The sequence below is a fragment of the Homarus americanus genome, unplaced genomic scaffold, assembly GCF_018991925.1.
Source record: "Homarus americanus isolate GMGI-L3 unplaced genomic scaffold, GMGI_Hamer_2.0 scaffold50959, whole genome shotgun sequence".
NCBI lineage: Eukaryota > Metazoa > Arthropoda > Malacostraca > Decapoda > Nephropidae > Homarus > Homarus americanus.
In genome coordinates, this window is record NW_024738769.1 from 87,461 (window position 1) to 104,790 (window position 17,330).

Here is a 17,330-nt window from a genome sequence, read left to right on the forward strand (position 1 = left end):
TTAATGTATATCAGGTTAATATGCCATGACAGGTATTAGTGTATTTGTTTTTTTTTAATCTTCTCAGGTATACGTGATGTTGGTCACCTGTACAGTATAGTTACCAGGTTTATTACACACGTTTCCACTGCATCTCTTCACACAGTCTCCACTTAATGTTGTTTTGTACGGAATTAATGTCAGACAAAAATTAATTAATTATAAAATCTAATTTATAATGTGATGGAGAATTAGTTGCTACTTAAAAAAATCAGAAACTAACAAAAATAAGTTTTAGCTTCTTCATCAAGTAAATGTGTGCACCCAACTGACCACTACACGTGTCGTTCTTACTGACTATAAGACTAACACCTTGAGATGCATTAAGAGAACAGAATTGCTTTTACACTCACACACGTCAGTCTACCACGGCCTAGTGTACACGCTGAGGACAGTGCTACACCCAGAGGACTAGTATAAGTATGTACTATCACCTAGAATCTTGATCATGACACATACTTGTAACACTTGTGAAGCAACTAGTCTCTAGATACTTCACAGGTGTTACTTAAGGACGTAACGTAACAAAGAGACTTTACAACTAGGTGAAAACAAGACACGTGTAATGTGATGACACTATATAAGGCAGAGGGCGCGTGATATCATGTGCTGGGCGTGACCAACAGGTGGGCGCCTCACCTGTCTTTTCTTCCACTGGAGGTCGTTCTTGAGGTCACCTGCGTCATGGCCAGAGTCTGACCTAGTCCTCTTGGTCCTGGGCTCCTCCTCGCGGCCCACCACCGTCTGTGACCTGCTGGGAGACACGCCAACACATATTAGTCTTACACATTCATGACGGCTGGATGTGGTGTATGTGAGGACTGTTGCTAAAGTACCGCTTATGGCAGTTCATTACAGACTAGCAACAAATGTTTCCAAGACACCAAAGTGAGAACTACTGTTATGAGCTATAAATGATCGTCAGTGCTATGGACCACACGACACAAGGAGAGGCAACACAGCCCAAATAGGATCTACCACAAGCTACAACAACAAGAGAGACCTAGACTGACCTGGAGTGACCCTTGGAGTACGGGTAGCCGGAGTCTCGCACCACTTGCCTGGCCAGAGGGAAGAGCTCGTCTCGCCGCGTCAGTAGCGCTGGCATATACTTGCAGATCTGCGCCGCCGCCTCGTTCACCGACACCTGCAGAAAGACATCAAGGGCGTCACTCACCACACTAGCCTCTTGAGCTGTGTGTACCGACTTAATTCTAGATTAATATTATCCTAAACTGTAGTGTTCATCTAGCTCTCTCTGTCTCCCTCCCTCTCTCTCATACACACACACACACTGTACAGGCTATTGACGTTGGTTAGTTATTTCTCAACATATCACAACAAAACAGCCACTAACTCTGCCCCCGCACCATCCTAGATCTTCCTTCGACAGTAATAGCGCTTCCCCACCCTCCATACACCTGCTGTGGTCACCTCACCTAATATGTTTCACTGATCTATGAAGCCTGGATTTCAACTTCAGAGCTTCAGTAAACATGTAGGGAGGTCTGGGGTGTAATGTAGGGTAATGGTGTAACACTCAATATGTTACAGGGTACAGTTATCTCTCTCGTTTTCTACCTCCCTCCCATCTCCTTCCCCCTCCATCCCATCTTCCCCTTCCATCTCCTCTATGCCTCACGTCACTCTTCCTTCCTTGTAACTCCTTCCAGCAGTTATCTCTCCTCCGTAACATCTCACCTTCATTCCTCCCTCCCTTCAACCTTTCTTCCAACCTCCCCCCACTCCCTCTTTCTCCAGCCTTTCCCTCTCCTCCCTCAACCTCTCCCCCCTCTACACACCTCGTGCATGGTCAGCGGTTTTTCAGGTTTCCGTTTACAGTCGAAGCGTCCGTAGATGGCGGCGTACTTGCGTATTTCCTCCATCCTACGCGGGTCGTCCTCACTCATGTTCATTATGTACTGCAGGTGAACAAGGCGAAAATTAGTGTTAGGGCAGGTGAACAAGGTGAACAATAGTCGTAGAGCAGGTGAACGAGGTGTAAATTAGTGTTAGGGCAGGTGAACAAGGTGAACAATAGTCGTAGAGCAGGTGAACAAGGTGTAAATTAGTGTTAGGGCAGGTGAACATTAGTGTTAAGACAGGTGAACATTAAACCATAGTTGCAGGTGAACAGGTGTAGTGAATGAGGGTCACGTCTTATTTACATACAGACGGACACTAAACTTTTCAACTGTTGCTCGGTATCACAGGTTGTGTGAGGGGAGTGCGTGTCTACCTTCCGAGATGGTGTGTGTACTCTGACGCTAGCTACCTGACACACACACACACACACATACAAATAATAACTCCTTTCTAATTAAATCGCGTATTTCTCCAGAATAAGCTGACAAAAGAGGAGACTTCTTTTTATTCGCCTCAGAAAGAATCACTTAATATTTTCTTCAATTTTTTATGAACTCGACAGGAAAAAAAAAACAGCGGCAGTTTTGAGAGCGGCGAGGTTTTCCCTGCCAAGTGAAGTGCCTCTGGATTTTTCCCTACCCACATTTCTGACAAGACATTTTTCTCCGGGTATTTTTTTTTTCCTTCCCAAACATTTTATTCCCCCTAGTATTTTATTCCCTTCTTTTAATTCCCGTTGTTTTACCTTGCCCCCCCCCCTCCCTCCCTCCTACTCCTCCACCCTCCCGCGAGAGACTTGTTTTTTCCTTGAAAGACTCTTAGTAAACTTGTATTTTTTATCGTTTTTTATATCGAGGCAGCTGTGTAGTGTTTTTTATGTATGTATGTATGTATGTATGTGTGTGTATCTCTCTCTCTCTCTCTCTCTCTCTCTCTTCTCCTACGTCTTTCCTCACAACCAAAGAGCGGAATTACTCTCGTCTCTTTTCACTTCAGTTATTTTATTTAGTTTTTAGTTTTTCATCTTCTCGGTCAGAGTGAAATTACAACAACTTGTCTTCCTTTTCTTTTCTTCTGCTTCTGGCCAAAGGCTGGAATTACTCTTAGAGGTGTGTGTGTGTGTGTGTGTGTGTGTGTGTGTGTGTGTGTGTGGGTGTGTGTGTGTGTGTATGTGTGTGTGTATTAACAAGCTTTCTAATATATTTGTATTTGTGTTTCGGTAAAATGTATACACACACACACACACCTACACACACACAAAAGCTTACCCAAAACAAAGACATAATAAATATACATAAACCCCAAGGCAGGAAAGAAAGGAAGGAAAGAGAGAAAACACAATCTTAAAACAAAGAAAAAAATGATGTAGAAAATGGGGAAGAGGGGGGTAGTGAAGGGGAAGGGAGGTAGGGGAGGGGGTAGTGAAGGGGAAGGGGTTAGTGAAGGGGAAGGGGGTTAGTTAAGGGGGAAGGGGAGGGGGGTAGTGAGAGGGAAGGGGGTAGGGGGAGGGTAGTGAAGGGGAAGGGGTTAGTGAAGGGGAAGGGGGGTAGTGAAGGGGAAGATGGAGAAGGAAGAGAGAGAGAGAGAGAGAGAGAGAGAGAGAGAGAGAGAGATGAGCAGGAGGAGAAGAGGCGAAAAAGGTAGGTGGCTCCCCCTGGGTACTGCTGGCTCCCGGATGCTCAACTTTACACAAGAAGCTGCCAGTGTTTTCATCCAGTTGGCGCGCAAAAAGACCCCCTCCCCCAAAACAATAAAAGTTGGACCAGGCTTTAAACTACCATCTAATCCAACTCCATCCTGGCGGGTACGAAAAAATGAAAGAACGAGATGAGTTGGAAGAAACAAAGATGGAGAGAGTTTTTATTTATTTCTTTCTCTTCTATTCATTCGTATGGAGAGAAAGTGAGAGAGAGAGGCGAATGGAAGAGTGAGGGGGTTGAGAGAGTGAGGTTGAGAGAGTGAGGTAGAGAGAGGGTTGAGAGAGTGAGGTAGAGAGAGGGTTGAGAGAATGAAACGGGGGTAGAAAGTTGAGAGAGAGAAAATGAGAGGGGGAAGGTTTAGAGAGAGAGAGACGAAGAGAAAGTTGAGAGAGAGGAAGAAAGTTAAAATAAGAGTGCAAGAAAGAAATAGCAGAAAAAGAAAGTTTAAGAGAGAGAAAAAGGTGAGAGAGAGGTAGAAAATTAAGAGAGAGTGATAGAGAGAAAGAGGAGTAGAAGAAAGTTAAGAGAGAGAGAGAAAGAGAGAGAGGGGGGGGGAGGAAACAGGTAAGATACGGAAGGATGAAGGAAAGAAAGAGGGGAAGAGAGGTATCTGGGTGGGTGTAGGGAGGAGGAGGAGGAGGTAGGGAGACGGTTGAAAGGAAGAATTGAGGATTGCCAAGTTGATGGAGATGGATGGAGGGCCCCGTACTTAATGGTTGAGGCTGTGTAAGACGAGAGGAGGGAGCGTGTAGGTGATGGATGGATGCTGGGAGGGTTGATGGCTCGCACACTAAACTTGATTGACAAGAACACCCAGTTTAAAGTGCCATATTTACTCACGGTTCACAATACGATCCACTCAACCCTTCATATCAATATTTGTTTTGTATCTGTGTATCTATATCTTTTATGTATGTATGTATGTATGTATGTATGTATGTATGTGCAGTAAAAGTTTCTTATTTAACGTACAATTTTAGCGTAATGTTGTTTTCAGTGTGTGTGTTGTTTTCGTGCTTTTCGTCAATCAGTCAGTGGTCCAGGATTATGTAACTGCAAGAGAGCCATTGGACCGTTCTCTCTCTCTCTCTCTCTCTCTCTCTCTCTCTCTCTCTCTCTCTCTCTCTCTGGTCGCGTTTATTAGCTACTTGAGGTATACGGAGAGTGAGAGAGTGACAGTAAAGGGGAGTGAGAGAATAGAGAGATAGAGAAAGTGTGAAAGAAAAAAGAGAAAAGAGTAAAGAAGAAGAGAGAGAGAGAGAGAGAGAGAGAATGAACGGTCTCTCGGTCGACTATCCAAGAATTACAACTTTAATCCCGACTTCAACAGCGGTGGATTACCTATCACTTTCTGTATTAACCTGGAGGCGATCTGATGGAGAGAGAGAGAGAGAGAGAGAGAGAGATAGTTTGACGTTGAGATAGATAGATAGATAGATAGATAGATAAATAGATAGATATATAGATAGATAGATAGATCGATATGTAAATTTTGAGAGAGAGAGAGAGAGAGAGAGAGAGAGAGAGAGAGGTTATGATTGATATAATTATTCCTAAATCGCGTGACAAGTTTCCCTGATAATGGGGAGCTGTTGTGTGATGCCTCACCTGTCGGGCCATTACCTCACTTACCGGGTCCACTACCTCACCTGTCGGGGCATTACCTCACGTGTCGGGGCATTACCTCACTTACCGGGTCCACTACCTCACCTGTCGGGGCATTACCTCACCTGTCGGGGCATTACCTCACTTACCGGGTCCACTACCTCACCTGTGGGGCATTACCTCCTGTCGGGGCATTACATCACTTACCGGGTCCACTACCTCACCTGTCGGGGCCATTACCTCACCTGGTATAAACACACACGAGTCTACACCCCTCACCTTGTACTTATTTCTCTTAACTTTAATAATTCGACTCGGACGAAGTGAAAAAAAAATGTAAATCTTTTGTTAACTGACGAAATAAAAGGAGATAAGATATACTGTGAAGACGAGGACGAGGAGGAGCATTAACTGGTTACTGTGAAGACGAGGACGAGGAGGAGCATTAACTGGTTACTGTGGGGACGAGGAGGAGCATTAACTGGTTACTGTGGAGACGAGGACGAGGAGGAGCATTAACTGGTTACTGTGGGGACGAGGGCGAGGAGGAGCATTAACTGGTTACTGTGGAGACGAGGGTGAGGAGGAGCATTAACTGGTTACTGTGGAGACGAGGACGAGGAGGAGCATTAACTGGTTACTGTGGAGACGAGGACGAGGAGGAGCATTAACTGGTTACTGTGGAGACGAGGGCGAGGAGGAGCATTAACTGGTTGGCCTCGAGTTGATACTGAGGTGAATTAAGACGTTCATGTCGTCTGGTGTTTCCCTGACATACAGACGGTGGTGAAGAGGGAGGACAGACAGACAACAATGAGCACCTGATAAAAGATAATTCAGTAAACACCATAACAGAAAAAATTACAATTAATGTTTTGCTGAAGGTGTGTTGTGTTGTCAGTTGAGACCACATGAGGCACACCGCCAACACCACGTAATCTGAGGTATAACCCGAGATCTTCAGCAGTGAGGAAGATCAAAGTAAAGATATATTGATCCTAAGTCTATCCCGCGGGCGTCAGACGGGCGTATAGCACTGGGGGGCGTTCCATCTCCGGGCCTTGAGAGATAAATCACCCACCGTGGGGAGATTAATGAACCGGAGAAGGCAGGAAATCTCTCTGACCTGCAGCATCCCACCTACCACCATCACCGGGCCTGTACCATCATCACCGGGCCTGTACCACCATCACCGGGCCTGTACCATCATCACCGGGCCTGTACCACCATCACCGGGCCTGTACCATCATCACCGGGCCTGTACCATCATCACCCACCTACCACCATCATCACCTATAAGCGGTCTCCCCTTCTTCACTACTGGTAATCATAAACTCCTGCCCTGAGCTTTTCTGCGAGTCTTTAAAAGATCCACTTCAGCTCTTAATTTCAATCACTGAAGGAAATTATGGTTTTTATCCCCACGACGAGGCGACACTTGGATCTGTCATCATAATAATGTGAGACGTGACCAATATATTGTTTTTTTCACTCAACCAAAAACGCAAAAAAAACAACAAAAACATTAAAATCAAAATAAAATCACGATCAAGAGAAATAATAAGAATAACTTCATAGGTGAGACACAATAACAAAGAGATAAAATAAAAACACTTCCTTTGTCCTTCTCACTATCCCGTTACCCCTCCCCCCCCCTCCCCTCTCCTTCCCACTCCGGTGAACAATTGGCCAATCAGAAGATATCAGTTAATCCTCCGGTGAGCGGTTAATCCGGATTTTCCAGAGTATTTATGAGCTAATTAATTGGATTTAGCTGCCAGTAATCCGTCGAATTGAGCAGAGGGAAATGTATAGCGCGAGAGGGAACCGTGTCCTGCCCGTCCCAGAGCCGCCACACCCCTATACAACAGAGCCGCCACACCCCTATACAACAAACCGCCCTACACACCAGAGCCGCCACCCCTATGTAGAGCCACTTTACCCTATACCAACAAGACATACCCCTTTAACCAAATGACACACCCTACACCAGACCGCCACCCCTCACAGAACCAAACACACCCCCTACCAGAGCCGCCACCCCTATGCAACAGAGCCGCCACACCCCTATACAACAGAGCAAACACACCCCTACACCAGGCCGCCATACTTATACAGCAGGCACTTACATATCATACAACAGAGCCGCCACACCCCTCTGTTTGATACTTTTCACCCTATACCAGAGCCGCCACACCCCTATACCAAACCGCCACACCCTATACAACAGAGCCGCCACACCCCTATACCAAACCGCCACACCCCTATACAACAAACCGCCACCCCTACACCCCTATACCAAAGCACACACACACTACAGAGGCCGCCACACCCCTATACAACAAACCCACCCACCCCCTACACCAGAGCCGCCACACCCCTACACCAGAGCCGCCACACTCCTACACCCGAGCTGTTACACCCACTACATCTACAAGCGTGTGTGTGTGTGTGTGTTACATAAGCTCATGTACAGAAAGTAGGGATCCCGGTCGAGCACTGCAGGTAATGTGTCGGCAGGTAGGGCCAGGCAGGTGTTCGCGTCGTGTCAGTGTGGCGGTAATCCAGCCTCTCACCCACACTCAACACACTCAATTTTTTCGCGACTTTGAGCTGATAATGCAAACTCACTTCCTACAACCTCGATCGGCATTATCGTTTCTGTTTTGTTTTTTGTTTTAATAATTTTTTTTTTCGTGATTTTTGGAATAAATAATTTAGCACGTTTTTGGAAGGATGTGTAAGTGTTATGCATTATCCCCTCCTATCCTCTCTCTCTCTCTCTCTCTCTCTCATATACCGACACATAGTTACATGTATTTTAACTCCTGTGCACAGACGAATACAAGCACGCACACATACATACAAATTTAAAACAATTACCCCCCCCCCCACAGACACAAAACAAACAAACAAACAAACACACCCCTCCTCTTCTCGAGTGACCAATGCCTCGTTCATATGGAATGACAAGTGATACGTTAAGTAGTGAAGGTTCAGAGAAATTACTAATTGGCGCCATTTCGGCTCTAAAAGGAAGCTCATTTTTCACAGTCGCCACATCTCCTAGCGCCCGGGTACTGCGTCTCTCTCTCTCTCTCTCTCTCTCTCTCTCTCTCTCTCTCTCTCTCTCTCTTGTATAATTTTGTTTCTCGTAATTAATACGTAACGAGATGCGACAATGGTAAAGTGTATAAGTAATTGTGTTTCAATAAAGTGTATACAAGTGTTGAAGAGTTGTGTTGTGTGAATTGTGAAAAAGTTGTTTACTCAGTTGTGTTATGTATAATTAGAATGGCTTAATAAAAAGTTTATCCTATTAATATTACTACTACTATTACTACCGTAACTATTAATTACTACTACTAACAACACTACTAAATTACTACAAATACTACTAACAATGGATATTAATTACTACTACTGATTATGATAATTGTACTGTACAAACACTATCGTTCCACTGTGTGTGTGTGTGTGTGTGTGTGTGTGTGGCAGCAGGGTCAGGTTTATATATAAGTTCCACAGTAATTACAGGGGAGAGAGGAAAGAGTTGAGGCACAATGAGGGGTGATTGAGAGGGAAGAAATTGAGAGGAAGGGGGATGAGAGGGGTGGGGGAAGAGGGGTGAGGAAGGGGGTGAGGGGGAAAGGGGGGGTGAGGGGGTGAGAGGGTGAGGGGGAAGGGGGGTGGGTGAGGAGGGGGTAAAGGGTGAGGGGGTGGAGGGAGGATAAGCTGTCTTGAGGTACAAAGTCAGACAACATTCCTCTATACAGGTAATCGAGTGACTTAATTTGCGTATGTTTGGTTCAAGGCCAAGAACACCTGGTGGTGAAGTGGTGTAAGCTGTCGTGGAGTGTTGGTATCAAATTGGTGCAGTGGTGATGATATGTGTGTGTGTGTGTGTGTGTGTGTGTGTGTGTGTGTGTGTGTGTGTATGTGTGTGTGTGTGTGTGTGACCACTCAACAGGTAGCAGGTGGTACAAGACACCAATAAACAGGTTTCCATCATTTGTTGGACCACGTGACCTTTACCCTCCAGACAGACGCTGGCGGCCTGGCCTCTGAGCACCATCCACCAGAACCCTTCGACACCAGCCGCCAGAACCCCTCAACACCAGCCGCCAGAACCCCTCAACACCAGCCGCCAGAACCCCTCAACACCAGCCGCCAGAACCCCTCAACACCATCCACCAGAACCCTTCGACACCAGCCGCCAGAACCCCTCAACACCAGCCGCCAGAACCCTTCGACACCAGCCGCCAGAACTCCTCAACACCAGCCGCCAGAACCCCTCAACACCATCCACCTGCTGTTGTTGTGCCTCTGTTTATATCTCTGTGACCAGCTGACGAAGGAACTGAACAAGGTCTCCCTGTTGGTTGTCAGTGTAGTGTCAGGTTATCCAACACAACCTATACACTTGAGGCCTTAGATCTCCACACTGGGAGTCACAGAGGCTCTCACAGGTATTTGCTGTATAGGCTAACATGGAGCAATTTAACATACTGGGAAAAAAAGTAGTCATCACTCTCAACATAGTTATTATATAAAATAGAGCAAAATAATAATAATAATAATAATAATAATAATAATAATAATAATATAATTCTTAACTAAGGAACAAGTTCGTCCACACATCCGTCTGTCCACCTAACATAAAGGTATACCGGCACGATATTTTTTTCCTTCACTGTTATAAGAAGATTATATATGGATGTAGCCATCTTGATGTCCTTACAGTCTGTTTACCACATTAACACTACGGTTACAATTACAAATGAATGTCAACCTGTGTCAGTGTTATAACTCAGCATAACAGAGGAGGAGGTACAGGAGTTTGTTCCTCACTAACGCATTACCGTTTCTAGTTAACGAGTTAAAATATGAATCCCCTGGTTAAAAAACTTAAATGTTGGCGCAAAAATCAATGTGCTAACTATCAGAGATGCCCAACGTAAACATTATTATTGTATGGCAAGTATCTTGGCGGCCATCTTGGAGAGAGGAAGTTGGTCAAGGGTGGGATCAGGTAACTCACTGTACCTCACACACATGTATTAACATTACGGAAACGTTTGATTAAGTCAGGGTGTGGCTGAGGTGACATACCGACCTAGGGCCCGGCCTCCTGTGCTCTCGCAGGACCCTTCCCGCTACAGCGCAGGGTGGTCGGGGGTTAAGAGCAACACGCAATCACTCACTGGTCTTCTCTGGCTGCCTCACCAGACGTGTTCTGTTCTGTTCCGTTGTTCCTCGTCCATAAGACTGCTGTTCACTCCAGCAGTCCATCCCCATAAACTACCTGACAACGCAAAAATCATGGAGGCATCTGATTTCATTAAGTCTCATGAACATTTATTTCCTTTGGTGTAAAAGTGAATCACTGACTTGCAGTGATAACAAGTTGATGGGTTAATCTATACTGTTTGTTCAGCTCTCACATGTGTACATCATCGACAAGCAACATTCTTATGCAAGGAATGTGCACATTCCTGTGCTGTTATGTGTGGCGGCGGGTGAGGCAGCACACAAGGCGTTATTCTGACAACGCTGACGAGGTGCTACCAGAAGGCGAGTGTCCACCCGTCCTCATAAATTCAGTGAGGCGCCGGAGTGGGTGGCGAGGAGTCTCCTGCACATGCTCTTACTCTGCCTAGTTACGTGCGCCGCCTACCTCTAGCTCTTTGGACATCTTGCGTTTGTTGGTTAGTTGTTGTGTCTTGGGTTCTAGCGGGGGCAGACTGCGCACCAGGTCGTAGGCGGTGTCCGCCAACCTGTCCACTTGTGACATGTTCAGCGTTGGCGTGAGTTGGACTGGGGAGCCGGGGGGAGGGGGGTACTGGTGGTACTGGTGGTGGTACTGGTGGTTCTCTACACCCGTGCTCTGAAAAACACACAAGATGTTCGCCAGTAGTAGCAGGCCAGTGCATATCTCTCTCTCGTAACTTTACTCTACTCAAATCGACGCAAGTCTGATTTCTGGAGGGCTTTACTGCGGCAGGATAATCAATCTGCTGCTCCCTTCCTCAAGGTGACAATAAGCACCATCAATTTCTTAATGAACAACTATTAGTCAACTCTTTAGCCAAATTACAATGAATGATGCATGACTCTGATTCATTTCTTGTCTGCAGCAGCAGAAGCATTGAACAAGTTTGGCAACTTATAGATTTACCTACTATGGCTAGGAACTTTTTATGTTGATGATAGCAAACATCCGAGCGACTATAACCTGCTCTACTGGCCCTGTCTTTTTGGGACGGCAAAAGACAACATCTTGTCATATTTTTCCGAACACATGGGGCTGAGTGTGGAGTGAGGGGGGGGGATGAAGGGGTGGGTGGGGAGGTGGGAGGGAACTGTGCCACAAGGATGGGGAGAGAGATGCGTCACTCCCTCCTACCAGAGTCGCTCCCGGTAACTCTGGGGTCCACAGGAGGCAGTGACAACAGTGAACAATAAACAGAAGTAATAGACTATACATTGGATAAATGGAACAAGGGAAATAACAAGTATAATTAAAAGGTATTATGATTAAGATGAAAACCACCACCACTACCACCATTAGTGTTATCACCGTCATGAGGGGAGATGCAAATAATTACCTTCATCTACTAATTACATAAGACACATTAAATAACACGCTATAGAACTGCAACACATAATGAGGCAAACATCAACACATGATTGCCATATTATTGCTTTTTATTTATAAGAACAGTGTTGAAGAATACTGTACACGATGAAAATTTGTGTCAACACTTGTCTAATGCTCTACTTCATCTACACTGACACGACTCTACTGTACACCTTCTACACTGCTAAACGAGACCGGAAGTGAGTCAACTTTATATCTTGAGCTACAAACTATTTAACTTTCACTCTATACAAACATAAGAAAAAAAAAAGGTTTCGTCACAGAGGTTCACGAATTTTCCCCGCCATATTCTGCTCTTCCGCTAAAGATACGAAAATAAGTCATAATTGAGAGTAAATTTATATATAATAATAATAATCAGAGTGAGAGATTGAGAGGCTGGTGAAAACTGTCTAGCGCTACTGGTGTACTATAGGTTATTAAGTCTGTACAGGCCGGGGCGGGAAGACCGGACTGGGGCGGGAAGACCAGACTTGGACGGGAAGACCGGAATTGGAGGATATTTTCGATGTTATTACTTATGCACTAATATTATTTAAATCACTGTACAGACATCTAAAATTTCTAATCAACAAACTTTCCTAGAATCAGCGCGAGTGAGGAATGATGAGGTAGCCGAGTACATTATACTGTTCTGAGTGTTGCTGGTTGACACGTCATCAGGATACCCGGCTGTGATTGGGTACCTAACTTTAAGGTTGAGGAAATGAAAGGAGGCGTGTGCAGTGCCAACCATACTGCCTCCCTGTACCGAAAGTGTGTTAGTATTCAGTGTGTTATATCCGAACTGCCGTAATCGAGCAGCTAAGCCTTTAGATTTCACTTCTAATTTCCATTTTCAAGCGAGGAAGGGATTAAGAAGAATGAAAAAGAAGAAATAAAAAGAAGAAAAAAAATATATATATTGATGATGATATTGAAGAGAAACAAAACTCGGATGAAAAAAGTTCGAGTTTCTTTTTTATATAACTTTTTACTTTTCACTATCGTCCGTTATTTTATTCCTTACTGTGTGTTAAAAGTGGTCTTAAGTAAGCCAGCAGAGTTAAAGTCTTTATTAATTCCCGTATTAAGTTATATTCTCAGGGTGTTACAGTATAGACCAGAAGTAAGACACGCGAACACCTGTAAATGTACACCTGTCAGGCAAGCCACTCCCTCATACAGGTGTTGGGAGCAAACTTACGGCTCTAATTATAGATCTATTAACTAACTACCATATCCTGTTTCTTTAATCACAAGGAACGTGACTCTTCCCCCGCCACACTCACGCACCATGACGAAAATCCGCATTATAAAAATCTACGTGATATATTAATTGGTTTCGTACAGTACATCAAACGAAATCAGATGGTAAGTGAGTCACAGAGGAACGTGTGTGTGTGTGTGTGTGTGTGTGTACAGACCAGGAGAACGTTGTTATTACCATATTATTACATAGTTTTAATATCTCCGCTTGATATTTTTCTCTTGTTAACAGATCTACGTCACAGTAAAATGTTTTCAGTGTATAATATAAAGTTATGGTGAATCAGATGAGTTTTATCTCTGATGTATAGTTAAACGAGGTAGTTCTGGACCAGGGTGTTTGTAGTCGAGAAGGGCAACACCTCCGCGCACCTGCCTATATTAGTATAGATTAAAACTCAAAAATAACGAGGACATTCAAATGGAAATCGATATGAAACCTCGGTTTTTCGATAACGGGTAGACAACGTAAACAACGGACATGTGGCAGAACTATTAATATGAGAACCACAAATACGGTCTGCCCACCGCCCATCCCCGCCCACAGCCGCCCCCGCCCCCGCCCACAGCCCAGTCACCACCCTTGCCCACCAACGCCCTACAGGCAAACAAGCAGTCGCCGGTACACGCCCTCAAGACGTCTATGCACGCGAGCAAGCAAGACCCACATGAGAGGCCCTTTTTTCCTTTTACAGGACTACACGAGGGGGTCGAAGACAGCGCCACCCCTCGAGTGACAATAAAGGTCAAAAACGTCTCGTAAAAACCCCGGAAAATAAGCTCTATTGCCCCCTGGTTGACGGGTGTGTCATGTCGCAGGCAATCGTGAAAATTTAGCTCCCCCTCCCCGCTGACATGTTTTTATCTGGTGTGCTTCTTGGCCGAGTTATCCTCACGTGAGGTCCATTCCGGGTCTTAGTGCGCCCTCGCCCTATGAATTACACCGCCACGCTACTCCCTCGCAAATGATTTTCTTTTATCCATTAAATATTTAGAAGCAGCCCAGGTAATTTGGAGGCGAGTAAGTCAGCAACACACTGGTCCACGGAATCTGTCCCAACACTGAATGATTAATGTCAAGGGTTTATATATATATATATATATATATATATATATATATATATATATATATATATATATATATATATATATATATATATATATAAAATCACATTAAAGGAAACAACGGAGCACCTTAGCTTTCGTCTTTATTCAAGACATCTTGAATAAAGACGAAAGCTAAGGTGCTCCGTTGTTTCTTTTCCCGTGTGATTTTATCAAGATTTATCTTATCCACGTTTACATTGTGGATCTACATATATATATATATATATATATATATATATATATATATATATATATATATATATATATATATATATATATATATATATACCATCATTGTAATAAAGAGATGTGCCTAAAATATTACGGTGTCGTGTTAACAATACAGGTTCGTGTTGACATTGATGACGTTCTCAGGATAATTTACGTCACTTTAATAGTTGATAATATATCTATTTGAGGCCACAATAAAAGATGTATTTAGCCACAGTCGAGTTTACCTGACGTGGCCGGTGTACTGGCCAGGACCCACCACTAACTACCAAGTGTATCATAGTTAATACCCTCCTCCTCGTACACGCCAGATGCCCCATTCAAACTAGTGAGATAAATTCACCTTCACAAGGATGTGTCCGCTTCCCTAATATTATCCAATCAGCAACTTGTAATCTCCCCTTCAGCAGTAAGGTCGCCGGGAAGGTCTTGCAGTAACAACAACCTCCGCGCCACCATTTTGTCGACAGGTCGCACACGCTCGACTCTTGAGAGTTGATATTCCTCTTATTACAATAATAGTGACGCTCTTTATCGTATTAATGGCGTAAACACTATGAACACATGGGGTTCAGACCCTCAGACCTTGTGGGAAATAGGTATTTACTCGCGTACAAAAACTAGTTCCTCCTCAAGCAGCTGTGTTGTTCCACCTCCCCCTCCAAGGCACGTCCTCGACCACGTCACCAAGGAGGAGGTAGGGCCCCGTGGACGATCTAACCGACCCACAATAGGTCGTCTCCTCCTCACACCCACCATTATCTCCCAATTGTAACGCCACACACAACAAGGACCTCCCACGATTGTGAATCTCTCTTAACCTTCTGTGAGGCGTCTCTTGTTTTGGTGAGCGGCCACTTCATACCACTTGCCTCTATAACTGAACGCTTGTTAATGTATAGAATTATAGCTCTTGCGTCTATAACCAGTTATATACAGTACACGTACATGTAAAAGTTAAGGCACCTGACTGTATGGGTTAACTCGTTATCCAGACTGAGCAGTTAACACACTATACGAGGCCACACAAGAGAAACACCAGTAATTCACACCTGAAGGACTGAATTACCTGCTAGGGCCGGCCGCGTCACGCTACTTCACCAACACAACACTTCGTCAGCGTCTTCAGGAGGAGATATATACTGCGCTTATCGTTCACATGAAGATTTCTATAAACCGCAGAGTAACGTAATCCACAACAAATAAATTTTACCCACTGAAATTATCTATTATCCACAGGCAAATATAAATTATCCACACGATGTAATGTTATTTAGATAATAAAATTGTCTTTAGCGCATGTTAATAATTTAGTGTTTGGTTGAGGTAACTTTACTGAAACGAATCACATCCGAGCGACGGGGTCAGTGTAAGAGGAGGGAGAACGTGTACTGTACCTGAAGAGTGGTCACAGACAGACACTCAACGACCTCTTCCTCCTCCAGTTCTTCTTCTTCCTCCTCCACTACTTCCCCTTCCTCCTCCACTTTTAACATCTTGATTACAACGACTTAATTCCTTAGTCCGGCTCGGGGGTCTTAATACAGGTCTTCCCCTAAAGAGGAGATTACTCTTAATATCCATCCAGTACAAGACGGAGGGAGGGAAGGAGGGAAGGAGGGAGGGAGGGAGGGAGGTAGGGAAAGACCGTCTTAAAGTGTACTTCCGGTTTATACTTAACGCGGCTTGGTGGTTTATTAAGTATCGAACGGTCTGTGAGTTAAACCCTCCCAGTAATGTAAATTAAACCCTTTCAGAAATATATCCTACACCCTCTCAGCTCACAGCCGCAATTAGAAGCACAACTCCTAAACTTGTCGTAGGATACTTAACTCCTCAGTGACGGTACGAAATGAAAATAAAAAATGGCCTGAAACGTAAACTCGAGCTGGTTGTAGGAGGTGAAATGGAAGGGGGGAGAGAGGGGGTAGAGAAGGGGGGGGACTGAGGAATAAGTCATCCCCCCATCACCTTACCCCTATCCTTCCTCCCCCTCCCTTATCGTCTCACAAGGGGAAGTCTATCACCTATCCATTCGTTCGTATTTCCAAGGGAGTATTTTATAGTATAGTGAAGATATGTGTTGTAGACCATAGCTGGCTGTCATAATGATATATTTAGATATCTTGTTTTGAAACTGATCCTAGAATTGTCACACAGGAAACAGACGATCATACAGTGGTGTCGTTGTCTCCAGGTATAACGTCAATCACACCACAGTATTGTAACCCTTAATGAGTCTTACCGAGGGAAGGAAATTGTATAGCAGCTGTATACCCCTCCAACACACACACACACACACACACACACACGAGGGGGAAACAAAACGGCGGAAGTAACAAAAAAAAAAAAGAACTACTATATTTTTACGTATAAGCCAGGGTAATCGCAGACACTTGACATTTACAACCAAAACAAAATAAAAACACAATAATTACAGTGATGATGATGACGAGTGACTTAGATATAAACATATATTTTTACTCTACATTTCAACAAGTTATATCTTAACCAGTTGGTTGTTGTGTCTGAGATCACCGATGGGAGGGGGGAGGGAGGGAAGGGGTTGTGTCCGTCAAACGATGAATGATTTTTTTTACCTTCATGAGTGGAAGAAAAAACTCCGCGTTCTTATCAGGCGTCATTGTTCCATGGCAGTTCTGTAGGGGAGGATAGGAGTTAGATCAGCTGTGAGAGGCTGTAACTAACACACACACACACATACACACAAAGACAAATATAGTTGACATAGACACATACTGACAATAAAATCCATAAATATAGTTAAAAGAAGATCTAATACAGCCATCAGCTCCTATTTTATTACTTATGCTGATCAAGAGGTGTTTAAAGTGAGTAAATTAATCAGTCAG

General features: G+C 44.3%; 1 protein-coding gene across 1 annotated transcript in view; it reads right to left on the reverse strand.

Moving 5' to 3' along the window:
• Positions 1–17,330, reverse strand: part of LOC121874353 (NGFI-A-binding protein homolog) — a 166,109-nt gene that overhangs the window by 39,017 nt on the left and 109,762 nt on the right. The window contains exons 7-10 of the mRNA XM_042378484.1: positions 17,058–17,117; positions 1,842–1,961; positions 1,053–1,186; positions 679–793 (exon numbers count right to left, since the gene is read on the reverse strand). Coding sequence (XP_042234418.1) covers positions 679–793; positions 1,053–1,186; positions 1,842–1,961; positions 17,058–17,117 — 429 coding nt within the window. The remainder of the gene's footprint in view (positions 1–678; positions 794–1,052; positions 1,187–1,841; positions 1,962–17,057; positions 17,118–17,330) is intronic.